Raw genomic sequence first — 26,626 nt, 5'->3', positions numbered from 1 at the left:
TGATCCTTGCAGGCAACATCCCATCACCAAACTCTTCACAGCACCCAAGAGATGTTCTCATTTCCCACCAAGGCCTGGGCCCTGTCCCAGCTCCTGCCCCGCTGCCAAGCCAGTGCCCAAAGGGGCCATGGCTGGTGCCAGAGCCCCCTCACCTGTGACAGTGTCGGTGGAGACGGGGCCCAGGCGTGTGCGACCCCACAGCCCGTACAGGTTGAACTTGTAGCGGCGGGACGGGGACAGCCCCGGCACCGTCAGCGTGCGGGAACCCCCGTCCACGGGCAGCACCTGGGGCTGGCCTTGTGCATCGCGGTACTGCAGCGTGAAGGAGTCAAAGGTGCCCTCGGGGACGCTCCACTCCAGCTGCACCGAGTCAGAGGTGACGTGAGGGGCCCTCAGCTCGCCCAGCACTGGCTTTGGTGATGGTTCCTCCTCCTGTGGAGCTGGGGCTGCAATGGAGAGGCCACAGTGAAGGGCAGGAACATCTATATGCGCATCCATCTCTCCATGCATCCATCCATCTAGTCATACATTCATCCATTCATTCATGCATCCATCCACACATTCATGCATCATCCATACATTATTCATCCTCCCTTCCATCTTTCATTCCAACCCTGCACCTCTAGAGTCCTATCAAGAGCCCAATACGGGATCAGTAATGTACTCAAACATCTACTATCTGACCACACATCTATTGATGGATCTATTCATCAACGCAATCCTCAATGCTTCTCATTGAGATAATGCTCTCCTGGCATTCCATATTTAATGGATCATTCCATCCATCCATCTACTCATCATTCCAAATTTATCCATCCATCCATCCATCCATCCATCCATCCATCCATCCATCCACATAACCAGTCATCTGTCAGTCCGTCCATCCTACCATTCATGAATCCATCAATCTATTCATCCATCCATCCATCCATCCATCCATTTATCCATCCATCCTCAACTACCCCTCCATCCTTCCAAGCTGTCACGCCCCCATCCTCCCATTCACCCCAAATCCCCACCCACCACCTTTCCTCCATTGACCAAGGCACAAGCACAGGCCCTGCCCAAGCTTCTCTCCACTACAAACGCGGTTCAGCGGGGCTGGTGCCAGAGCCCCCTCACCTGTGACAGTGTCGGTGGAGACGGGGCCCAGGCGTGTGCGACCCCACAGCCCGTACAGGTTGAACTTGTAGCGGCGGGACGGGGACAGCCCCGGCACCGTCAGCGTGCGGGAACCCCCGTCCACGGGCAGCACCTGGGGCTGGCCTTGTGCATCGCGGTACTGCAGCGTGAAGGAGTCAAAGGTGCCCTCGGGGACGCTCCACTCCAGCTGCACCGAGTCAGAGGTGACGTGAGGGGCCCTCAGCTCGCCCAGCACTGGCTTTGGTGATGGTTCCTCCTCCTGTGGAGCTGGGGCTGCAATGGAGAGGCCACAGTGAAGGGCAGGAACATCTTCATGACCATCCATCCATCCATCCAGGTAGCCAGCCAGCCATCCTATCAGGCAGCACTGCTGCTCTACGGACCGTGCTACCACTCCTCCATGGTCACACACAAACTAGACCATCCACCTTCTGTACATTCAGTCACTGATTCAGCACAGTCAAATCTTGACTCCAAGACGTTCAGGGCTCGTGAACCAAACCAGCCACTGTTGAACCAATTCATCCCTTCAGCGGTTCACGGATTCATTAGCATCCAGCTCTCCAGGCATTCAACGAGCCATATTTCTATTTATTCATCCATCTACTCATAAATCATTTCTTCCAACAATCCATCCATGCACCCATTCATCAACCATCCCTCCATCCATCCATCCCTCCATCCACCCATCCTTCCATCCATCTCCCAAGAGAATCATAGAATCATGGAATTGTGAGGGTTGGAATTGCAATCCCTAAACCACCCACCCAACACTTGATCCTTGCAGGCAACATCCCATCACCAAACTCTTCACAGCACCCAAGAGATGTTCTCATTTCCCACCAAGGCCTGGGCCCTGTCCCAGCTCCTGCCCCGCTGCCAAGCCAGTGCCCAAAGGGGCCATGGCTGGTGCCAGAGCCCCCTCACCTGTGACAGTGTCGGTGGAGACGGGGCCCAGGCGTGTGCGACCCCACAGCCCGTACAGGTTGAACTTGTAGCGGCGGGACGGGGACAGCCCCGGCACCGTCAGCGTGCGGGAACCCCCGTCCACGGGCAGCACCTGGGGCTGGCCTTGTGCATCGCGGTACTGCAGCGTGAAGGAGTCAAAGGTGCCCTCGGGGACGCTCCACTCCAGCTGCACCGAGTCAGAGGTGACGTGAGGGGCCCTCAGCTCGCCCAGCACTGGCTTTGGTGATGGTTCCTCCTCCTGTGGAGCTGGGGCTGCAATGGAGAGGCCACAGTGAAGGGCAGGAACATCTATATGCGCATCCATCTCTCCATGCATCCATCCATCTAGTCATACATTCATCCATTCATTCATGCATCCATCCACACATTCATGCATCATCCATACATTATTCATCCTCCCTTCCATCTTTCATTCCAACCCTGCACTTCTAGAGTCCTATCAAGAGCCCAATACGGGATCAGTAATGTACTCAAACATCTACTATCTGACCACACATCTATTGATGGATCTATTCATCAACGCAATCCTCAATGCTTCTCATTGAGATAATGCTCTCCTGGCATTCCATATTTAATGGATCATTCCATCCATCCATCTACTCATCATTCCAAATTTATCCATCCATCCATCCATCCATCCATCCATCCATCCATCCACATAACCAGTCATCTGTCAGTCCGTCCATCCTACCATTCATGAATCCATCAATCTATTCATCCATCCATCCATCCATCCATCCATTTATCCATCCATCCTCAACTACCCCTCCATCCTTCCAAGCTATCACGCCCCCATCCTCCCATTGACCCCAAATCCCCACCCACCACCTTTCCTCCATTGACCAAGGCACAAGCACAGGCCCTGCCCAAGCTTCTCTCCACTACAAACGCGGTTCAGCGGGGCTGGTGCCAGAGCCCCCTCACCTGTGACAGTGTCGGTGGAGACGGGGCCCAGGCGTGTGCGACCCCACAGCCCGTACAGGTTGAACTTGTAGCGGCGGGACGGGGACAGCCCCGGCACCGTCAGCGTGCGGGAACCCCCTTCCACGGGCAGCACCTGGGGCTGGCCTTGTGCATCGCGGTACTGCAGCGTGAAGGAGTCAAAGGTGCCCTCGGGGACGCTCCACTCCAGCTGCACCGAGTCAGAGGTGACGTGAGGGGCCCTCAGCTCGCCCAGCACTGGCTTTGGTGATGGTTCCTCCTCCTGTGGAGCTGGGGCTGCAATGGAGAGGCCACAGTGAAGGGCAGGAACATCTTCATGACCATCCATCCATCCATCCAGGTAGCCAGCCAGCCATCCTATCAGGCAGCACTGCTGCTCTACGGACCGTGCTACCACTCCTCCATGGTCACACATAAACTAGACCATCCACCTTCTGTACATTCAGTCACTGATTCAGCACAGTCAAATCTTGACTCCAAGACGTTCAGGGCTCGTGAACCAAACCAGCCACTGTTGAACCAATTCATCCCTTCAGCGGTTCACGGATTCATTAGCATCCAGCTCTCCAGGCATTCAACGAGCCATATTTCTATTTATTCATCCATCTACTCATAAATCATTTCTTCCAACAATCCATCCATGCACCCATTCATCAACCATCCCTCCATCCATCCATCCCTCCATCCACCCATCCTTCCATCCATCTCCCAAGAGAATCATAGAATCATGGAATTGTGAGGGTTGGAATTGCAATCCCTAAACCACCCACCCGACACTTGATCCTTGCAGGCAACATCCCATCACCAAACTCTTCACAGCACTCAAGAGATGTTCTCATTTCCCACCAAGGCCTGGGCCCTGTCCCAGCTCCTGCCCCGCTGCCAAGCCAGTGCCCAAAGGGGCCATGGCTGGTGCCAGAGCCCCCTCACCTGTGACAGTGTCGGTGGAGACGGGGCCCAGGCGTGTGCGACCCCACAGCCCGTACAGGTTGAACTTGTAGCGGCGGGACGGGGACAGCCCCGGCACCGTCAGCGTGCGGGAACCCCCTTCCACGGGCAGCACCTGGGGCTGGCCTTGTGCATCGCGGTACTGCAGCGTGAAGGAGTCAAAGGTGCCCTCGGGGACGCTCCACTCCAGCTGCACCGAGTCAGAGGTGACGTGAGGGGCCCTCAGCTCGCCCAGCACTGGCTTTGGTGATGGTTCCTCCTCCTGTGGAGCTGGGGCTGCAATGGAGAGGCCACAGTGAAGGGCAGGAACATCTATATGCGCATCCATCTCTCCATGCATCCATCCATCTAGTCATACATTCATCCATTCATTCATGCATCCATCCACACATTCATGCATCATCCATACATTATTCATCCTCCCTTCCATCTTTCATTCCAACCCTGCACTTCTAGAGTCCTATCAAGAGCCCAATACGGGATCAGTAATGTACTCAAACATCTACTATCTGACCACACATCTATTGATGGATCTATTCATCAACGCAATCCTCAATGCTTCTCATTGAGATAATGCTCTCCTGGCATTCCATATTTCATGGATCATTCCATCCATCCATCTACTCATCATTCCAAATTTATCCATCCATCCATCCATCCATCCATCCATCCATCCATCCATCCATCCACATAACCAGTCATCTGTCAGTCCGTCCATCCTACCATTCATGAATCCATCAATCTATTCATCCATCCATCCATCCATCCATCCATTTATCCATCCATCCTCAACTACCCCTCCATCCTTCCAAGCTATCACGCCCCCATCCTCCCATTGACCCCAAATCCCCACCCACCACCTTTCCTCCATTGACCAAGGCACAAGCACAGGCCCTGCCCAAGCTTCTCTCCACTACAAACGCGGTTCAGCGGGGCTGGTGCCAGAGCCCCCTCACCTGTGACAGTGTCGGTGGAGACGGGGCCCAGGCGTGTGCGACCCCACAGCCCGTACAGGTTGAACTTGTAGCGGCGGGACGGGGACAGCCCCGGCACTGTCAGCGTGCGGGAACCCCCATCCACGGGCAGCACCTGGGGCTGGCCTTGTGCATCGCGGTACTGCAGCGTGAAGGAGTTAAAGGTGCCCTCGGGGACGCTCCACTCCAGCTGCACCGAGTCAGAGGTGACGTGAGGGGCCCTCAGCTCGCCCAGCACTGGCTTTGGTGATGGTTCCTCCTCCTGTGGAGCTGGGGCTGCAATGGAGAGGCCACAGTGAAGGGCAGGAACATCTTCATGACCATCCATCCATCCATCCAGGTAGCCAGCCAGCCATCCTATCAGGCAGCACTGCTGCTCTACGGACCGTGCTACCACTCCTCCATGGTCACACACAAACTAGACCATCCACCTTCTGTACATTCAGTCACTGATTCAGCACAGTCAAATCTTGACTCCAAGACGTTCAGGGCTCGTGAACCAAACCAGCCACTTTTGAACCAATTCATCCCTTCAGCGGTTCACGGATTCATTAGCATCCAGCTCTCCAGGCATTCAACGAGCCATATTTCTATTTATTCATCCATCTACTCATAAATCATTTCTTCCAACAATCCATCCATGCACCCATTCATCAACCATCCCTCCATCCATCCATCCCTCCATCCACCCATCCTTCCATCCATCTCCCAAGAGAATCATAGAATCATGGAATTGTGAGGGTTGGAATTGCAATCCCTAAACCACCCACCCAACACTTGATCCTTGCAGGCAACATCCCATCACCAAACTCTTCACAGCACCCAAGAGATGTTCTCATTTCCCACCAAGGCCTGGGCCCTGTCCCAGCTCCTGCCCCGCTGCCAAGCCAGTGCCCAAAGGGGCCATGGCTGGTGCCAGAGCCCCCTCACCTGTGACAGTGTCGGTGGAGACGGGGCCCAGGCGTGTGCGACCCCACAGCCCGTACAGGTTGAACTTGTAGCGGCGGGACGGGGACAGCCCCGGCACCGTCAGCGTGCGGGAACCCCCGTCCACGGGCAGCACCTGGGGCTGGCCTTGTGCATCGCGGTACTGCAGCGTGAAGGAGTCAAAGGTGCCCTCGGGGACGCTCCACTCCAGCTGCACCGAGTCTGAGGTGACGTGAGGGGCCCTCAGCTCGCCCAGCACTGGCTTTGGTGATGGTTCCTCCTCCTGTGGAGCTGGGGCTGCAATGGAGAGGCCACAGTGAAGGGCAGGAACATCTATATGCGCATCCATCTTTCCATGCATCCATCCATCTAGTCATACATTCATCCATTCATTCATGCATCCATCCACACATTCATGCATCATCCATACATTATTCATCCTCCCTTCCATCTTTCATTCCAACCCTGCACTTCTAGAGTCCTATCAAGAGCCCAATACGGGATCAGTAATGTACTCAAACATCTACTATCTGACCACACATCTATTGATGGATCTATTCATCAACGCAATCCTCAATGCTTCTCATTGAGATAATGCTCTCCTGGCATTCCATATTTCATGGATCATTCCATCCATCCATCTACTCATCATTCCAAATTTATCCATCCATCCATCCATCCATCCATCCATCCATCCATCCATCCACATAACCAGTCATCTGTCAGTCCGTCCATCCTACCATTCATGAATCCATCAATCTATTCATCCATCCATCCATCCATCCATCCATTTATCCATCCATCCTCAACTACCCCTCCATCCTTCCAAGCTATCACGCCCCCATCCTCCCATTGACCCCAAATCCCCACCCACCACCTTTCCTCCATTGACCAAGGCACAAGCACAGGCCCTGCCCAAGCTTCTCTCCACTACAAACGCGGTTCAGCGGGGCTGGTGCCAGAGCCCCCTCACCTGTGACAGTGTCGGTGGAGACGGGGCCCAGGCGTGTGCGACCCCACAGCCCGTACAGGTTGAACTTGTAGCGGCGGGACGGGGACAGCCCCGGCACCGTCAGCGTGCGGGAACCCCCTTCCACGGGCAGCACCTGGGGCTGGCCTTGTGCATCGCGGTACTGCAGCGTGAAGGAGTCAAAGGTGCCCTCGGGGACGCTCCACTCCAGCTGCACCGAGTCAGAGGTGACGTGAGGGGCCCTCAGCTCGCCCAGCACTGGCTTTGGTGATGGTTCCTCCTCCTGTGGAGCTGGGGCTGCAATGGAGAGGCCACAGTGAAGGGCAGGAACATCTTCATGACCATCCATCCATCCATCCAGGTAGCCAGCCAGCCATCCTATCAGGCAGCACTGCTGCTCTACGGACCGTGCTACCACTCCTCCATGGTCACACACAAACTAGACCATCCACCTTCTGTACATTCAGTCACTGATTCAGCACAGTCAAATCTTGACTCCAAGACGTTCAGGGCTCGTGAACCAAACCAGCCACTGTTGAACCAATTCATCCCTTCAGCGGTTCACGGATTCATTAGCATCCAGCTCTCCAGGCATTCAACGAGCCATATTTCTATTTATTCATCCATCTACTCATAAATCATTTCTTCCAACAATCCATCCATGCACCCATTCATCAACCATCCCTCCATCCATCCATCCCTCCATCCACCCATCCTTCCATCCATCTCCCAAGAGAATCATAGAATCATGGAATTGTGAGGGTTGGAATTGCAATCCCTAAACCACCCACCCAACACTTGATCCTTGCAGGCAACATCCCATCACCAAACTCTTCACAGCACTCAAGAGATGTTCTCATTTCCCACCAAGGCCTGGGCCCTGTCCCAGCTCCTGCCCCGCTGCCAAGCCAGTGCCCAAAGGGGCCATGGCTGGTGCCAGAGCCCCCTCACCTGTGACAGTGTCGGTGGAGACGGGGCCCAGGCGTGTGCGACCCCACAGCCCGTACAGGTTGAACTTGTAGCGGCGGGACGGGGACAGCCCCGGCACCGTCAGCGTGCGGGAACCCCCTTCCACGGGCAGCACCTGGGGCTGGCCTTGTGCATCGCGGTACTGCAGCGTGAAGGAGTCAAAGGTGCCCTCGGGGATGCTCCACTCCAGCTGCACCGAGTCAGAGGTGACGTGAGGGGCCCTCAGCTCGCCCAGCACTGGCTTTGGTGATGGTTCCTCCTCCTGTGGAGCTGGGGCTGCAATGGAGAGGCCACAGTGAAGGGCAGGAACATCTATATGCGCATCCATCTCTCCATGCATCCATCCATCTAGTCATACATTCATCCATTCATTCATGCATCCATCCACACATTCATGCATCATCCATACATTATTCATCCTCCCTTCCATCTTTCATTCCAACCCTGCACTTCTAGAGTCCTATCAAGAGCCCAATACGGGATCAGTAATGTACTCAAACATCTACTATCTGACCACACATCTATTGATGGATCTATTCATCAACGCAATCCTCAATGCTTCTCATTGAGATAATGCTCTCCTGGCATTCCATATTTCATGGATCATTCCATCCATCCATCTACTCATCATTCCAAATTTATCCATCCAACCATCCATCCATCCATCCATCCATCCATCCATCCATCCACATAACCAGTCATCTGTCAGTCCGTCCATCCTACCATTCATGAATCCATCAATCTATTCATCCATCCATCCATCCATCCATCCATTTATCCATCCATCCTCAACTACCCCTCCATCCTTCCAAGCTATCACGCCCCCATCCTCCCATTGACCCCAAATCCCCACCCACCACCTTTCCTCCATTGACCAAGGCACAAGCACGGGCCCTGCCCAAGCTTCTCTCCACTACAAACGCGGTTCAGCGGGGCTGGTGCCAGAGCCCCCTCACCTGTGACAGTGTCGGTGGAGACGGGGCCCAGGCGTGTGCGACCCCACAGCCCGTACAGGTTGAACTTGTAGCGGCGGGACGGGGACAGCCCCGGCACCGTCAGCGTGCGGGAACCCCCTTCCACGGGCAGCACCTGGGGCTGGCCTTGTGCATCGCGGTACTGCAGCGTGAAGGAGTCAAAGGTGCCCTCGGGGACGCTCCACTCCAGCTGCACCGAGTCAGAGGTGACGTGAGGGGCCCTCAGCTCGCCCAGCACTGGCTTTGGTGATGGTTCCTCCTCCTGTGGAGCTGGGGCTGCAATGGAGAGGCCACAGTGAAGGGCAGGAACATCTATATGCGCATCCATCTCTCCATGCATCCATCCATCTAGTCATACATTCATCCATTCATTCATGCATCCATCCACACATTCATGCATCATCCATACATTATTCATCCTCCCTTCCATCTTTCATTCCAACCCTGCACTTCTAGAGTCCTATCAAGAGCCCAATACGGGATCAGTAATGTACTCAAACATCTACTATCTGACCACACATCTATTGATGGATCTATTCATCAACGCAATCCTCAATGCTTCTCATTGAGATAATGCTCTCCTGGCATTCCATATTTCATGGATCATTCCATCCATCCATCTACTCATCATTCCAAATTTATCCATCCATCCATCCATCCATCCATCCATCCATCCATCCATCCATCCACATAACCAGTCATCTGTCAGTCCGTCTATCCTACCATTCATGAATCCATCCATCTATTCATCCATCCATCCATCCATCCATTTATCCATCCATCCTCAACTACCCCTCCATCCTTCCAAGCTATCACGCCCCCATCCTCCCATTGACCCCAAATCCCCACCCACCACCTTTCCTCCATTGACCAAGGCACAAGCACAGGCCCTGCCCAAGCTTCTCTCCACTACAAACGCGGTTCAGCGGGGCTGGTGCCAGAGCCCCCTCACCTGTGACAGTGTCGGTGGAGACGGGGCCCAGGCGTGTGCGACCCCACAGCCCGTACAGGTTGAACTTGTAGCGGCGGGACGGGGACAGCCCCGGCACCGTCAGCGTGCGGGAACCCCCGTCCACGGGCAGCACCTGGGGCTGGCCTTGTGCATCGCGGTACTGCAGCGTGAAGGAGTCAAAGGTGCCCTCGGGGACGCTCCACTCCAGCTGCACCGAGTCAGAGGTGACGTGAGGGGCCCTCAGCTCGCCCAGCACTGGCTTTGGTGATGGTTCCTCCTCCTGTGGAGCTGGGGCTGCAATGGAGAGGCCACAGTGAAGGGCAGGAACATCTTCATGACCATCCATCCATCCATCCAGGTAGCCAGCCAGCCATCCTATCAGGCAGCACTGCTGCTCTACGGACCGTGCTACCACTCCTCCATGGTCACACACAAACTAGACCATCCACCTTCTGTACATTCAGTCACTGATTCAGCACAGTCAAATCTTGACTCCAAGACGTTCAGGGCTCGTGAACCAAACCAGCCACTGTTGAACCAATTCATCCCTTCAGCGGTTCACGGATTCATTAGCATCCAGCTCTCCAGGCATTCAACGAGCCATATTTCTATTTATTCATCCATCTACTCATAAATCATTTCTTCCAACAATCCATCCATGCACCCATTCATCAACCATCCCTCCATCCATCCATCCATCCCTCCATCCACCCATCCTTCCATCCATCTCCCAAGAGAATCATAGAATCATGGAATTGTGAGGGTTGGAATTGCAATCCCTAAACCACCCACCCAACACTTGATCCTTGCAGGCAACATCCCATCACCAAACTCTTCACAGCACCCAAGAGATGTTCTCATTTCCCACCAAGGCCTGGGCCCTGTCCCAGCTCCTGCCCCGCTGCCAAGCCAGTGCCCAAAGGGGCCATGGCTGGTGCCAGAGCCCCCTCACCTGTGACAGTGTCGGTGGAGACGGGGCCCAGGCGTGTGCGACCCCACAGCCCATACAGGTTGAACTTGTAGCGGCGGGACGGGGACAGCCCCGGCACCGTCAACGTGCGGGAACCCCCGTCCACGGGCAGCACCTGGGGCTGGCCTTGTGCATCGCGGTACTGCAACGTGAAGGAGTCAAAGGTGCCTTCGGGGACGCTCCACTCCAGCTGCACCAAGTCAGAGGTGACGTGAGGGGCCCTCAGCTCGCCCAGCACTGGCTTTGGTGATGGTTCCTCCTCCTGTGGAGCTGGGGCTGCAATGGAGAGGCCACAATGTGGGTAATAAACATTTACATGACCTGCCCACTAGCCAGCCACCCACTCCCAATCGGACTTTAACCCAACTCCCTACCACCCAATCATTCAACTCCAACACTCATCCAATATTCCTGCCTTCCATATCAATATCCCTTCATTCCTGTGACCTCACATATTCCCACCTCCTCAAACCCAGGGCCAGATATTCCTCCCATATCCCTCAATCTCAAGAGACCTTCCAAAGCCCTTGAGCTTCTCTATACCTGCTGCCTGCAGAGAACATGGGTTGACCTGGGGATGTCCTCACCTGTGATGGTGTCAGTGGAGATGAGACCAACCCGCTTCCGTCCCCACACCCCGTACAGGTTGAACTTGTAGCGGCGGGATGGGGACAGCCCCGGCACCGTCACTGTACGGGAGCCACCGTCAACTGCAAGTGCCTGAGGTTGGCCTTGAGCATCCCGGTACTGCACAGTGAAGGAGTCAAAGGTGCCCTCGGGGACGCTCCACTCCAGCTGCACGGAGCTGGGGGTGACGTTGGAGACCCTGAGCTCACCCAGGCGGGGCTTCGTTGGTGGCTCCTCCGATGGTGGGGCCGGCTCTGCTATGGGATGGTCGATGCAGAACGTGAAGATCCACCCACCCCTGCATCCTTCATCATCTGTCCACCCCGACGTCTGCTCATGCACCCTCCAATGCCAGCACCCATCCATCCTCCCATTGATCCAACTGGGTCATGGTGCCACCTATCCAGCTGTTTATTCCTGCTGTTGTTTGTCCTTTGTTTGTTAATTGTCTGTCCTTTCATTTAACCATTCAAAATTCCAGGGTTCTGTCCATTGAATGAACTGGTTTTCCAGTCACTCCTCCTTACATCAGCCTTTGAATCAACCCACCCAGTTTCCAACTTGCCATCCACCTACCCAACCATCTATCCCCTTTTCCATCCATCCAGCCATCACCCAACCATCCATTCATTCCTCTGTCTTTCCACCCATTCATCACCTCCTCCACATATCCAACTTTCCATATAATCATGGAATGGTTTGAGTTGGAAGGGATCTCATAAAGCTCATCCAGTTCCAACTTCCACCATGTGCAGGGACACCTTGCACTAGAGCAGGTTGCTCAAAACCCTGTTTATGCAACCCATTCCAATGTTCCAGTGCCTTCATGGTGAAGAACTCCCCAATATCCCATCCAACTCTTCCTTCTTCCAGTTGGAAGCTGTTACTCCTTGTCCCATCCCTACATGCTGTTGTAGAAGCCCCTCTCCAGCTTTCCTGTAGCCCCGTTAGGCGCTGGAGCTGCTCTAAGGTCTCCCCTAAGGAGCCTTCTCTTCTCCAGGCTGACCCAGCCCAGCTCTCTCAGCCTGGATCCAGAGCAGAGCTGCTCCAGCCCTCGCAGCATCTCCGTGGCCTCCTCTGGACTCACTCCAACAGCTCCATGTCCCTCTTGTGTCTTTCATATCTATCCATCATCCTCCACCCATCTATCTGTCCATCCATCCATCCATCATCCACCGATCCATCCATCCATCCATCCATCCATCCATCCATCCATCCATCCCTCCCTCCCTCCCTCCCTCCCTCCATCCATCCACTCACCCATCCATCATCCATCCATCCATCCCTCCACTCTTCCATCCATCCATCCATCCCTCCTTCCCTCCATCCACCCATCACACCATCACCAACTAGTCTCCCAAAAGCAGCTCAGCCCGGACACCTGAGTCTCCCTCATTGTCCCCATGGACACTTGGTACCTTCTTTGCCTGGGGTTCCTTGGGGCTTCGTTGGCTCCATCTCGTACATGGGCTCCCAGCCCAGCGGTGGCTCCTCGGTGCCGCCCACCCCTGCAGCAGGATTGCAGCGGGTGGTTATGGGATGCCCCCGTGCCCCCGTGTCCCTGTCTCCATCCCCATCACCCACCTGCTGTCACCAGGAACGTGTAGGACTTGGAGACGTGGCCCCGCACCAGGCCGTGCACCTCCACCCGGTACCTGGCTCCCGGCACCAGCCCCGGCACCCGGGCCAGCGCCGCGTCCCCCGGCACCCGCAGCTCCCCCTCAGCCCCCTCCGGCTCTTCCAGGAGCCGGTACCGGATCACCACGGTCTCCGTGTGGCCCCGCAGCCCCTCCAGGTCCACCAGAGCCTCTCCGGCAGCCCCCGGCATCAAGTGGGGCTTAGGATGGGGCAGCTGCTGGAGGATCTGGTGCCGGAGTGCAGCCGGGCTGCGGCGCAGGAGGTACGAGAGGATGGCCCTGGCCACCGTGGGCACTGTCTGGTTGCCCCGCAGGGGGAAGTTGGTGGCCCGGAGGTGGCTTTCCAGGCGCTGCAGCAAGGAGCCGTTGTAGGAGGCAAGCTTGGCCCCCAGGTCATGCAGGGATGGGCCACCAGGGAGCCCTGGGGACCACGGGGCTGGAGGTGACACAGGGGCCTGTGGCAGTGCTGGGGACTGTGGAGGTGACCCTGGGGATGCTGGGGACTCCGGGAACAGTGGGGGTGCTGGGGACCCCGGTGACCTCACAGATGCGGGGGACCCTCGAGACACTGGGGCCACCGGAAGCCTTGGCAATGCTGCCGGTGACCCCAAAGACCCTGGTGAGCCCAAGGGTGCATCCGGTGACACTGGTGAGCCTGGGGATGCTGCTGGCACCGGGGACCTCGGAGGTGGAGGGGACGCAATTGGTGGCACCGGGGACCCCCCGCGGCGGGGCAGGGTCTGGGCAAGCTCTGTGAGAGCAAAGAGGAGTCCGGTCACCACCAACCCAGCCCAGTGGGGACGCAGGGACAGGAGGACACGGGGGGTACAGGGACAGACGGATGCATGGGGACAGACCCATGGGGACAGACTGGAGACACCCGGTTCATGGAGACAGATGGGTACAGATGGGTGACATCCGGATGCAGCGACAGAGGGATGGAGGGGAAGCAGCAGGAGATGTGAGGACATGTGGAGACACGAGGACACATGCACCCATGGGGACAGAGGAGCCCATGGGGACACACAAGCCCACGGGGACACATGGACCCATAGGGACAGGCAGCAGGGACCCGCCAAGCCACAGGGACACATGGACATGTGGGGACAGACAGAGGATGCTGCACCTCCCATCCCATCCCTGTCCCTGTCCCCATCCATGTGTCATCCCTATCCCCCCATCCCTGTCCCCACACCCAGGCCATCCCCATGCCCATGCCATCCCTGTCCCCAAGCTGTCCCCACACACATGACCCTGCCATCACCATCCCCATCCCCCTGTCATCTCCTCCTATCCCCACGCTGCCACCACCCCATGTCCCCCATGTCCCCATACCCCCACATCCCATTGTCCCCATGTCCCCATTGTCCCATTGTCCCCATGTCCCCGCTGTCCCCGGTGCCACTCACGGGTGCGCACAGCGCAGGGTCCCCGCTGTGCCCAGCTCCTGCTCCCGCCGCGCCTGCACCCGGAGCTCGAAGCTGCTGCCGGGCTCCAGCCCCGATGCCTCGAACGTGAGAGCGGAGCCGGGCAGCTCCTGCGAGACCACGGCCTCCGGCTCGTCCTGGGGACAAGGGCAGCGCTGGGACAAGGGAAGCGAGGGGGACGCACTGGGGACGCACTGGGGATGCACTGGGGACAAGGGACACGGGGGGGATGCGCTGGGGATGGCTGGGGAGGCGCTGGGGACACCACAGCGGTGGCACATCCCGGTCCCCACGCAGGGATGAAGCCAATGGGTTGTGCCGGGGTTCGGGGCCACCGCACTGTCCCCAAGCAGGCAGCAGCAGGGTGGCTCCCCCGGGACACGCCGGGGCACATCCCCCAGCAGACATCAGGGAAACAGCAGCACAGCTCCCCTGGGGGACAAGGGACGCGCTGCGGAGCTGTCCTTCGGCAGCGGGAGGCGGCCCGGCCACCCCCGTGCTCAGGGGACATTGGGGCCCCATAAGGACACCCCCTTGGTGTCCCTCATGGGGCAGCAGCAGGGCCCATGGGTGCCACCCTCTCCCTGCCACGTCCGGGGCCACCGCAGCGCTGCGGACCCGTCCCTCCCCTGTCCCGGCCCCAGCTCACCAGCGGCACCAGGGACACCCGGTACCCGTCCACCGGCCCGGCTGGACGCGGCCACGACACCAGGAAGGAGGAGTGGGTGCGGGTGACCAAGCGCGGCCTCACCGAGGGGATCGCTGCCAGTGGGGACACGGCACGTGAGGGGTGCCACCACCAGGCAGCCGGCATGGGGACATCCATGGGATGGGGACACCCGGGGTCACCCATGGGATGAGGACACCAATGGGATAGGACATCCAGGGGATGGGAGACCCATGGGGTGGGGACACCCTGGGGACACTCATAGGATGGGGCAGCCATGGGATGGGGATACCCTGGGGGCACCCATGGGATGAGGACACCAATGGGATAGGACATCCAGGGGATGGGAGACCCATGGGGTGGGGACACCCTGGGGACACTCATAGGATGGGGCAGCCATGGGATGGGGATACCCTGGGGGCACCCATGGGATGAGGACACCAATGGGAAAGGACATCCAGGGGATGGGAGACCCATGGGGTGGGGACACCCTGGGGACACTCATAGGATGGGGCAGCCATGGGATGGGGATACCCTGGGGACACCCATGGGATGGGGACACCAATGGGATAGGACATCCAGGGGATGGGAGACCCATGGGGTGGGGACACCCTGGGGACACTCATAGGATGGGGCAGCCATGGGATGGGGATACCCTGGGGGCACCCATGGGATGAGGACACCAATGGGAAAGGACATCCAGGGGATGGGAGACCCATGGGGTGGGGACACCCTGGGGACACTCATAGGATGGGGCAGCCATGGGATGGGGATACCCTGGGGGCACCCATGGGATGAGGACACCAATGGGAAAGGACATCCAGGGGATGGGAGACCCATGGGGTGGGGACACCCTGGGGACACTCATAGGATGGGGCAGCCATGGGATGGGGATACCCTGGGGGCACCCATGGGATGGGGACACCAATGGGATAGGACATCCAGGGGATGGGAGACCCATGGGGTGGGGACACCCTGGGGACACTCATAGGATGGGGCAGCCATGGGATGGGGATACCCTGGGGACACCCATGGGATGGGGACACCAATGGGATAGGACATCCAGGGGATGGGAGACCCATGGGGTGGGGACACCCTGGGGACACTCATAGGATGGGGCAGCCATGGGATGGGGATACCCTGGGGGCACCCATGGGATGAGGACACCATGGGACTGAGTCCATGGGATGGGGGCACCCTGGGGACATGGAGGGGACCCCCAGGGAGCATCAGGCCCCGGGACACCCCCGGCACTGGGAGCACTGGGGCAGCCCTGGGGACACCTGGGGCTGGCATCAGCCGCGCTATGGCCGTGGGGGGGGGGGCACGCACCTTGGGTGCAGGCGGTGCCGGGTCCGCAGCCGCGGGTGCCGCAGTCGGGGCCGCTGAAGCCGGGGTAGCAGAGACAGCGCCCGGAGCGGCACCGGCCCTGGTCACTGCAGCCCCGCGGGCACGGAGCGGCTGCGGCGGGGGGCGCCGGAGGGGAGGGAGCATGGGGAGGGGAGGGGGCATCGGGAGCGGGGGGGCAGCCGCAGCCGTCACCAGCGCTGGGGGGACAGAGCTCCCGAGACACAGTGCGGCCTGCGGGGACAGGGACAGAGTCACAACGGGGCAGCCCCCGAGACCCGTGTCCCAAACCCCATTCCCCACACCCCATATCCCATATCCCATACCCCATATCCCATACCCAATATCCCATATCCCATATCCCATATCCCATACCCAATATCCCATATCCCATATCCCATATCCCATACCCCATATCCCATACCCAATATCCCATATCCCATATCCCATATCCCATATCCCATACCCCATACCCCATATCCCATACCCAATATCCCATATCCCATACCCCATATCCCATATCCCATATCCCATACCCCATACCCCATATCCCATACCCAATATCCCATATCCCATATCCCATACCCCATACCCCATATCCCATACCCAATATCCCATATCCCATATCCCATATCCCATATTCCACACCCCATATCCCATACCCCATACCCCATATCCCATATCCCATATCCCACACCCCATATCCCATACCCCATACCCCACACCCCATATCCCATATCCCATACCCCATATCCCATACCCCATATCCCATATCCCATACCCCATATCCCATATCCCACACCCCATATCCCATACCCCATACCCCACACCCCATATCCCATATCCCATACCCCATACCCCATATCCCATACCCAATATCCCATATCCCATATCCCATATCCCATATCCCATACCCCATACCCCACACCCCATATCCCATATCCCATATCCCATATCCCATATCCCACACCCCATATCCCATACCCCATACCCCATATCCCATATCCCATATCCCACACCCCATATCCCATACCCCATACCCCACACCCCATATCCCATATCCCATACCCCATATCCCATACCCCATATCCCATATCCCATACCCCATATCCCATATCCCACACCCCATATCCCATACCCCATACCCCACACCCCATATCCCATATCCCATACCCCATACCCCATACCCCATACCCCACACCCCATATCCCATATCCCATAACCCATATCCCATATCCCATACCCCATACCCCATACCACACACCCCATATCCCATATCCCATACCCCATATCCCATACCCCATATCCCATACCCCACACCCCATATCCCATATCCCATATCCCATACCCCACACCCCATATCCCATATCCCACACCCCATATCCCATATCCCATATCCCACACCCCATATCCCATACCCCATATCCCATATCCCATACCCCATACCCCATATCCCATACCCCATATCCCATATCCCATATCCCATACCCCACACCCCACACCCCATATCCCATATCCCATACCCCATATCCCATACCCCATAACCCATATCCCACACCCCATATCCCATATCCCATACCCCATATCCCATATCCCATATCCCATATCCCATACCCCATATCCCATATCCCATATCCCATATCCCATATCCCATACCCCATATCCCATATCCCATACCCCACACCCCATATCCCATATCCCCATATCCCATATCCCACACCCCACACCCCATATCCCATATCCCATACCCCATACCCCATATCCCATATCCCATACCCCATACCCCATACCCCATATCCCACATCCCACACCCCATACCCCATACCCCATATCCCATACCCCATACCCCATATCCCATACCCCATACCCCATACCCCATACCCCATATCCCATATCCCATATCCCATATCCCATACCCCATATCCCATATCCCATACCCCATACCCCATACCCCATATCCCATATCCCATACCCCATATCCCATATCCATACCCCATACCCCATACCCCATATCCCATACCCCATACCCCATACCCCATATCCCATACCCCATATCCCATATCCCATATCCCATACCCCATACCCCATATCCCATACCCCATATCCCATACCCCATATCCCCTATCCCCTATCCCCTATCCCATGTCGCTGTTACCGGTGCCCGCCTGGGGCCCGCCGCTCTCCCCGCAGTGTCCCTGCAGCTCCCGCACTCTCCCCTCCAGCTCCCGCAGCCGCTCCAGGATTTCCAGCAGCGCCGGGGCACAGCCGGGATCTGGGAGGGGTCCCGGGGGGGTCCCCAAACCCCCCCCCAGAGCCATCGCCAGCAGCAGCCACAGCCCGGGGGCCATCGGCCTGTGGGGACACAGGGACATGGGGGGACAGTGACAGACAGTGGGGGGGACACGGGCATGGGGGGGCACAGGGACCTCCTGGGCACATCCAGGGCACAGGACATCGCGGTGGGCACACGGGGGACACACGGACACTGGAGGGGATGCAGGGACATCGGCGGGGGACACACAGAGCCCACCCACAGCCCCGCATGTGCCCAGTAACACCAGTGCCACCACCAGTGCCGGCAGTGACTCCAGTCACCCTGCATCCAGTCACACAGGTAACACCAGTCTCATCAGTGCCAACTCCAGTACCACCAGTGACTCCAGCAGCACCAATAACACCAGCAACAGCGGCACCGGTGACACCAGTGACTCCAGTAACAGCGGCACCAGCGCTCTCAACCCCCTCCAGTCCCCTCCAGTGACACCAGTAACACACCAGTAACACCCATCACACCAGTAAACACACCAGTAACCCCATCACACCAGTAACACACTGGTTACACCAGTCACACCAGTAACACCTGTAACACGCCAGTCACACCAGTAACACACCAGTGACACCAGTAACACTAGTCACATCAGTCACACCAGTAACACACTGGTCACACCAGTCACACACACCAGTGACACCAGTAACACACCAGTAACACCAGTGACACCAGTAAAAGCAGCTCCAGTCTCACAAGTACCTCCAGCAGCAGCAACGCCAGTGCTCCCAGTGCTCCCAGTGCTCCCAGTGCTCCCAGTGCCTGGCCCCACCCCTCCCCCCTGTTTACAGCTGCTGTTGCTGCAGCAACAAAACATCTGGGCGGGAGCTGCCAGATGTGGAGCTGCTGCGGGGGGGGCCCAGGAACACCGGTAACTCCAGTGATACCGGTAACACCAGTGACAGACCAGGGATACAGCAGTGATACCGGTAACACCAGTGACAGACCAGGGATACAGCAGTGATACCGGTAACACCAGTGACAGACCAGGGATACAGCAGTGATACCGGTAACACCAGTGACAGACCAGGGATACAGCAGTGATACCGGTAACACCAGTGACAGGCCAGGGATACAGCAGTGATACCGGTAACACTAGGGACAGACCAGGGATACAGCAGTGATACCGGTAACACCAGTGACAGACCAGGGATACAGCAGTGATACCGGTAACACTAGGGACAGACCAGGGATACAGCAGTGATACCGGTAACACCAGTGACAGACCAGGGATACAGCAGTGATACCGGTAACACCAGGGACAGACCAGGGATACAGCAGTGATACCGGTAACACCAGTGACAGACCAGGGATACAGCAGTGATACCGGTAACACCAGTGACAGGCCAGGGATACAGCAGTGATACCGGTAACACCAGTGACAGACCAGGGATACAGCAGTGATACCGGTAACACCAGTGACAGTCCAGGGATACAGCAGTGATACCGGTAACACCAGGGACAGACCAGGGATACAGCAGTGATACCGGTAACACCAGTGACAGGCCAGGGATACAGCAGTGATACCGGTAACACCAGGGACAGGCCAGGGATACAGCAGTGATACCGGTAACACCAGTGACAGACCAGGGATACAGCAGTGATACCGGTAACACCAGTACAGACCAGGGATACAGCAGTGATACGGTAACACCAGGGACAGACCAGGGAATACAGCAGTGATACCGGTAACACCAGTGACAGACCAGGGATACAGCAGTGATACCGGTAACACCAGTGACAGACCAGGGATACAGCAGTGATACCGGTAACACCAGGGACAGACCAGGGATACAGCAGTGATACCGGTAACACCAGGGACAGACCAGGGATACAGCAGTGATACCGGTAACACCAGGGACAGACCAGGGATACAGCAGTGATACCGGTAACACCAGTGACAGACCAGGGATACAGCAGTGATACCGGTAACACCAGTGACAGACCAGGGATACAGCAGTGATACCGGTAACACCAGTGACAGACCAGGGATACAGCAGTGATACCGGTAACACCAGTGACAGACCAGGGATACAGCAGTGATACCGGTAACACCAGGGACAGACCAGGGATACAGCAGTGATACCGGTAACACCAGTGACAGACCAGGGATACAGCAGTGATACCGGTAACACCAGTGACAGACCAGGGATACAGCAGTGATACCGGTAACACCAGTGACAGACCAGGGATACAGCAGTGATACCGGTAACACCAGTGACAGACCAGGGATACAGCAGTGATACCGGTAACACCAGTGACAGACCAGGGATACAGCAGTGATACCGGTAACACCAGTGACAGACCAGGGATACAGCAGTGATACCGGTAACACCAGTGACAGACCAGGGATACAGCAGTGATACCGGTAACACCAGGGACAGACCAGGGATACAGCAGTGATACCGGTAACACCAGTGACAGACCAGGGATACAGCAGTGATACCGGTAACACCAGTGACAGACCAGGGATACAGCAGTGATACCGGTAACACCAGTGACAGACCAGGGATACAGCAGTGATACCGGTAACACCAGTGACAGGCCAGGGATACAGCAGTGATACCGGTAACACCAGTGACAGACCAGGGATACAGCAGTGATACCGGTAACACCAGGGACAGACCAGTGACACCTGCCCTGCAGCTCCCAGTGACATCAGTAACCCTGGTCTATGTGCGGGTCAGTGTGTGTGTCAATGTGTGGGTCAATGCTTGGGTCAGTCTATGGGTCAGTGTGTGGGTCACTCTATGGGTCAGTATCTGGGTCAATGTGTGGGTCCATGTGTGGGTCAGTCTCTGGGTCTGTCTCTGGGTCCATGTGTGGGTCAGTCTATGGGTCAGTCTATGGGTCAGTGTGTGGGTCCATGTGTGGGTCAGTCTATGGGTCAGTCTCTATGGGTCAGTCTCTATAGGTCAGTCTCTGGGTCCGTGTGTGGGTCAGTCTCTATAGGTCAGTCTCTATGGGTCAGTCTATGGGTCCATGTGTGGGTCAGTCTATGGGTCAGTCTCTATGGGTCAGTCTCTATAGGTCAGTCTCTGGGTCTGTGTGTGGGTCAGTCTCTATAGGTCAGTCTCTATGGGTCAGTCTATGGGTCCATGTGTGGGTCAGTCTATGGGTCAGTCTCTATGGGTCAGTCTCTATAGGTCAGTCTCTGGGTCTGTGTGTGGGTCAGTCTCTATAGGTCAGTCTCTATGGGTCAGTCTATGGGTCCATGTGTGGGTCAGTCTATGGGTCAGTCTCTATGGGTCAGTCTCTATAGGTCAGTCTCTGGGTCTGTGTGTGGGTCAGTCTCTATAGGTCAGTCTCTATGGGTCAGTCTATGGGTCCATGTGTGGGTCAGTCTCTGGGTCAGTCTCTATGGGTCAGTCTCTATGGGTCAGTCTATGGGTCAGTCTCTATGGGTCAGTCTCTATAGGTCAGTCTCTATGGGTCAGTCTATGGGTCCATGTGTGGGTCAGTCTCTGGGTCAGTCTCTATGGGTCAGTCTCTATGGGTCAGTCTATGGGTCCATGTGTGGGTCAGTCTCTGGGTCAGTCTCTATAGGTCAGTCTCTATGGGTCAGTCTCTGGGTCAGTCCCTATGGGTCAGTCTATGGGTCCATGTGTGGGTCAGTCTCTATGGGTCAGTCTCTACGGGTCAGTCTCTATAGGTCAGTCTCTATGGGTCAGTCTATGGGTCCATGTGTGGGTTAGTCTCTCTGGGTCAGTCTCTCTGGGTCAGTCTCTATGGGTCAGTCTATGGGTCAGTCTCTATGGGTCAGTCTATGGGTCAGTCTCTATGGGTCAGTCTCTATAGGTCAGTCTCTGTGGGTCAGTCTCTATAGGTCGGTCTCTATGGGTCAGTCTCTATGGGTCAGTCTATGGGTCAGTCTCTATGGGTCAGTCTCTATAGGTCGGTCTCTATGGGTCAGTCTCTATAGGTCAGTCTCTGTGGGTCAGTCTCTATAGGTCGGTCTCTATGGGTCAGTCTCTATGGGTCAGTCTATGGGTCCATGTGCGGGTCTAAGGGGCTCCGCTCTGGGTCCATGTCTGGGTGGGGCCATGACTCACCCCCCCCCCCCCCCCCCCCCCCCCCCCGGGCTGCTGTTGTTTTCTCTGCAGGACGGGGGGGGGGGGGGGGGGGAGGGGCGCACAATGTGGGGCGCTGTGGGGCAGGGTCAGGGTCACTTGGGGGGCAGAGGGGGGGGATGTGTGGCGGGGGGGGGGCCGTGGGGGAGGGGAGGGAGGGGGAGACCGGGGGGGGGGGAGGGGGGCTCAGTGTGGGGCGGGGGGGGGGAGGGGCACGTGGGCTCTGCACGAGGCCGGGCGGGGGCGGCAGCGGCGCCCCCTGGGGCCTGGGGGGGGGGGGGGGGGCTGGGCCCGAGCCAGGGCTTGGTCATGGCCGGGCGGGGCGCGTCCGGCACGGGGGGGGGCGGGGGGGATGGGGGGGGATGGGGGGGGATGTGGGGCACGTGTGGGGCTGGGGGTCACAGGGGAGACCGGGGGGGGGGATTTGATCCTCCTGGCCTGTACCAGCACCCGGGCCTCTGGGGGTCACTTGGGGGTCACTGAGGAGCAGTTGTGGGTCCGGGGGGGTCACTTGGGGGACACTTGGGGGTCACTGAGGAGCAGTTGTGGGTCCGGGGGGTCACTGCTGGGGCAGTTGTGGGTCATTCCCTCCCCCCCCCCCCCCCCCCGCCAGCAGCAAAATGGCGGCCGCCGCTTGTCCCAAGATGGCGGCGGCAGAACGACCACAACTCCCAGCGTGCCCCTCGCGTGCAGGCGCCAGGCAAGGGTGTTTCTCCCCCCCCCATCCTCAACCTCTGGCGCTGATTGGTCAGAGACGGGGACGGGCGGCGGCAGCAGCCAATCAGAAGGCGCGGAGCGGGAGGGCGTGGTGGGTTTGTGGGGTCCCCATTGGATGAGGAGGAACGCCATAGACCCCCCCACAGACCCCATAGACCCCCCATAGACCCTATAGACTCCCCGTAGACCCCCATAGATACCCCACAGACCCCTTAGACCTCATTGAAACCACCCACAGACCCCATAGACCCCCAGTAGACACCCGTAGACCCCCCCACAGACCCCCCTAAACCTCCCTACACCCCTATAGACCCCTGTAGACCCCCATAGACGTCCCACAGACCCCCATACTCGCTATAGACCCCCAGAGACCCCCCAGAGACACCCATAGATCCCTATAGACCCCCTGCAAACCGCTATAGACTCCTGTGGACCCCTGTAGACCCTCCATAGACACCCCACAGACTCCCACAGAACCCCCCACATTGCCCCCCATGTTCCCCCTTTGGGCACCCCATAACAACCCCCCCATACCCTTATGGCAGGTCTGGGGGTAGGGGCCTGGAAGGGTCCATGGGGAGGATTGAGGGGACCCCCCCACTTTTGGGGTCCCCCCACTCCTGGCTATGGGGCAGCCCCACATGAGTGCTGTGGGGCTGGGTGTGGAGAAGCAGGGGTCACTCTTACACTGCTATGGGGCTGGGGGTGGCCCTAGAGTCTACCTATGGGGATGCTATGGGGCTACCCCTGTGTGTGAGCCCAGAGCATCCCCGCATCCCAGTGTGTGAGCCCATGGAGTCCATTAGATTTAGTCACACCTTGTGTGTATCTGTCACCCCCCAGTTAATCCCCAGTTAATCCCATGAATTCCAATGCCATTGAAGCGTTGTCAGCTCTTGGATTCGTCTCCATCATTAATTCCCGTTCTTTCCCCTTTTGATACCCGTCCAGTTTTAAGTCCATTGTGTCAGTTTGGATACAACCCAGATCCATGTGCCCTGAAGGTAAGGAGTGAACTGCTTTGATTGCTTCCCGGTTCATCCATCCCTTGGCTCCGTTTATGTTTTGGTGTTCCATTTGGGAGCTCTCCAAATCACTGCTCTTCAGTGGTGATCAGCAGAGACTGACAGATGCCTTCACACCCCCCCTATTGCTCCTGTAGTGTGAATAAGGTGTGAGCTTTCCAGTTCCTCTGTATTTTCATACCCCATAAAGGTCAGGAATAGCCGAGTGGCTCGTGCGTGTCTGCATCCAAACTATTACTGGAATGCAGCTGTTTTCGTCAGTCAGAGAATGTTTTTGGTAGAGGATCAGCATAGCTTAACGATGGCATCACTGATTGTCATAAAGTAAGTATTAGGCACCCTTTGTGCCCTTGTCACTGTGCAGGAAGCAAACCAGAAGCGGGTGTTTGGTAACAGTTCTTTGCTGCTTCTTTCCTTTCCCATTTAGTTTCCTAATGGGGAGAAAACGTGAGGAAGCCGCTGTCCAAAGGGCATTCAGAAGGGAAGGAGCAGGAGATAAGGAGTGGAACAGAGGCAGGGCTAGGAACTCATATCCTCCCAAGGTTTTGTCACAGAGGAAGCAGACTGAATGGTGTGAGAAGACCTATTCCACCCTCTGGGATTCTTCCCAGCAGTTTTTGGAGAGGCCAACTTGCCGAAGAGATGAAACGAGGAGCGAAAGTTGTTGTGTTGTGTGTTCCCCTCACTGCACCCCTTCTCTGCTCCCCGTCTCACCCCCAGTTTGCCCTCTGAGATCAGTACGAAGCAGTGGGCAGGGGGGTTTGGAGCCTCAGACCCACAGTGTCCGTGCACTGTGTGGTGTGTAGCCAGATGCGCGTCTCTGTTACCATCCACTCCCATTCCTTCTTCTGCTTTGTTACACTCCCATTCCTTCTTTCGCTTTGTTAATCAAGGCTTCCCTTTGGTTGTTTTTTACAATGTGATTTCCAGTTCCTATCCACAAATGTCCGTCCATCTATAGGATTGCTGGAGAACAATACAGCCGCTGAGACTGCGTTTTGGCACTTCCTGGCTACGCTGAGGAGTTTCTTATCAAAATACAAGCCAAAAGAGACATAACGCAGCCTACTGGGATAGCAGGAGTGTTCGTGGCAGTAGGACTCTGAACAAGTCTCTCTGGTCGCTGAAAGTGGAGGTGTGGGATGTGCTCGTCACGCCTTCACTGCTGCCATTGTCAGGGTTTTTCTGATGTCCTGAAAGTAAGCCCTGTGAAAGGCGAACCCAGGACTACGGTTTTCCTGAGTCCCTAAGGCCTCAGTCTGAGAAGTTTTCCTTGGAAAGTGATCGCAGTCTCTGTGTTTTGAGTCTTGTGCTTGGAACAAGCATTCGCAGCAGTCTCACTGGGGAGGAGTCATGAGCACTGTCAAGAAGCTGTTGAAGAGCGATGACGTTTCAGTCCGAAAGTCCACTCTGTGGATCTGAAGCAGTCACAGCTCATGTGGGTGAAACTGGTTTTGCCAGGATGCGTGGTTTGTTACGAGCGCACCATAGAACAGACCTTGGTGAAAACCATAGAGCCATGGAACGGTTTGTGTTGGAAGGGACCTTAAAGCTCATCCAGTTCCAACTCCCCTGCCACGGGCAAGGACATCTTCTGCTAGAGCAGCTTGCTCAAAGCCCCCTCTTGTTCTCGTGAAAGTGTCCCTGTCACAGGGGCTCATTGTGTATAGTTTCCTTCCCTTTCCCCCTATATTTCAGTTTAAAGACAAGCATTTGCATTGGTTTCTGGATCCCCACGTTGCTCCTCTGGCCTTTGTGGACAGCGTCATGTGGAGTTTGTAAATCTGTTACACAGCATCACAGTCTGCCTTTATTCTTGTAATATTTTAGGGTCATTTGGCACAAGCTGCTGCATGAGTATTGGCAGAGCATCTATCTCACAGGGAAGAGCCTGGCCCAGGTTTCATACGAACATCTCATTACCTGAGCCTGGATATTTCTAAGGGAAAGAAGTTATGCTTAAGATTTCTCTTTTCAGGAAGAAACTATGCTCTCTAAAGCACGTTAACTTCATTCAGCATGCCCACATTCCACCAGGCAGTTGA

General features: G+C 56.8%; 1 protein-coding gene across 1 annotated transcript in view; it reads right to left on the bottom strand.

The window, feature by feature from the left end:
- Window positions 1-23,688, bottom strand: part of TNXB (tenascin XB) — a gene marked incomplete at both ends in the record, with an annotated part of 56,073 nt that extends 32,385 nt beyond the window's left edge. Inside the window, 22 exon segments of the mRNA XM_080636297.1 lie at window positions 153-440; window positions 1,123-1,416; window positions 1,581-1,670; window positions 2,071-2,358; window positions 3,037-3,330; window positions 3,495-3,584; window positions 3,985-4,278; window positions 4,959-5,246; window positions 5,907-6,200; window positions 6,877-7,164; window positions 7,825-8,118; window positions 8,799-9,092; window positions 9,769-10,056; window positions 10,721-11,014; window positions 11,326-11,622; window positions 12,784-12,873; window positions 12,950-13,618; window positions 14,422-14,584; window positions 15,079-15,191; window positions 16,429-16,677; window positions 18,599-18,795; window positions 23,351-23,688. Of these exon segments, the coding sequence (XP_080492423.1) occupies window positions 153-440; window positions 1,123-1,416; window positions 1,581-1,670; window positions 2,071-2,358; window positions 3,037-3,330; window positions 3,495-3,584; window positions 3,985-4,278; window positions 4,959-5,246; window positions 5,907-6,200; window positions 6,877-7,164; window positions 7,825-8,118; window positions 8,799-9,092; window positions 9,769-10,056; window positions 10,721-11,014; window positions 11,326-11,622; window positions 12,784-12,873; window positions 12,950-13,618; window positions 14,422-14,584; window positions 15,079-15,191; window positions 16,429-16,677; window positions 18,599-18,795; window positions 23,351-23,688 (5,794 nt within the window).
- Window positions 23,689-26,626: the final 2,938 nt, after the last annotated feature.

This window comes from Psittacula echo (genome assembly GCF_963264785.1).
Source record: "Psittacula echo genome assembly, chromosome: 31".
Classification (NCBI taxonomy): Eukaryota; Metazoa; Chordata; class Aves; order Psittaciformes; family Psittacidae; genus Psittacula; species Psittacula echo.
The sequence above is the reverse complement of the archived record's forward strand: the minus strand, read 5'-3'. Positions and strand labels throughout refer to the sequence as shown.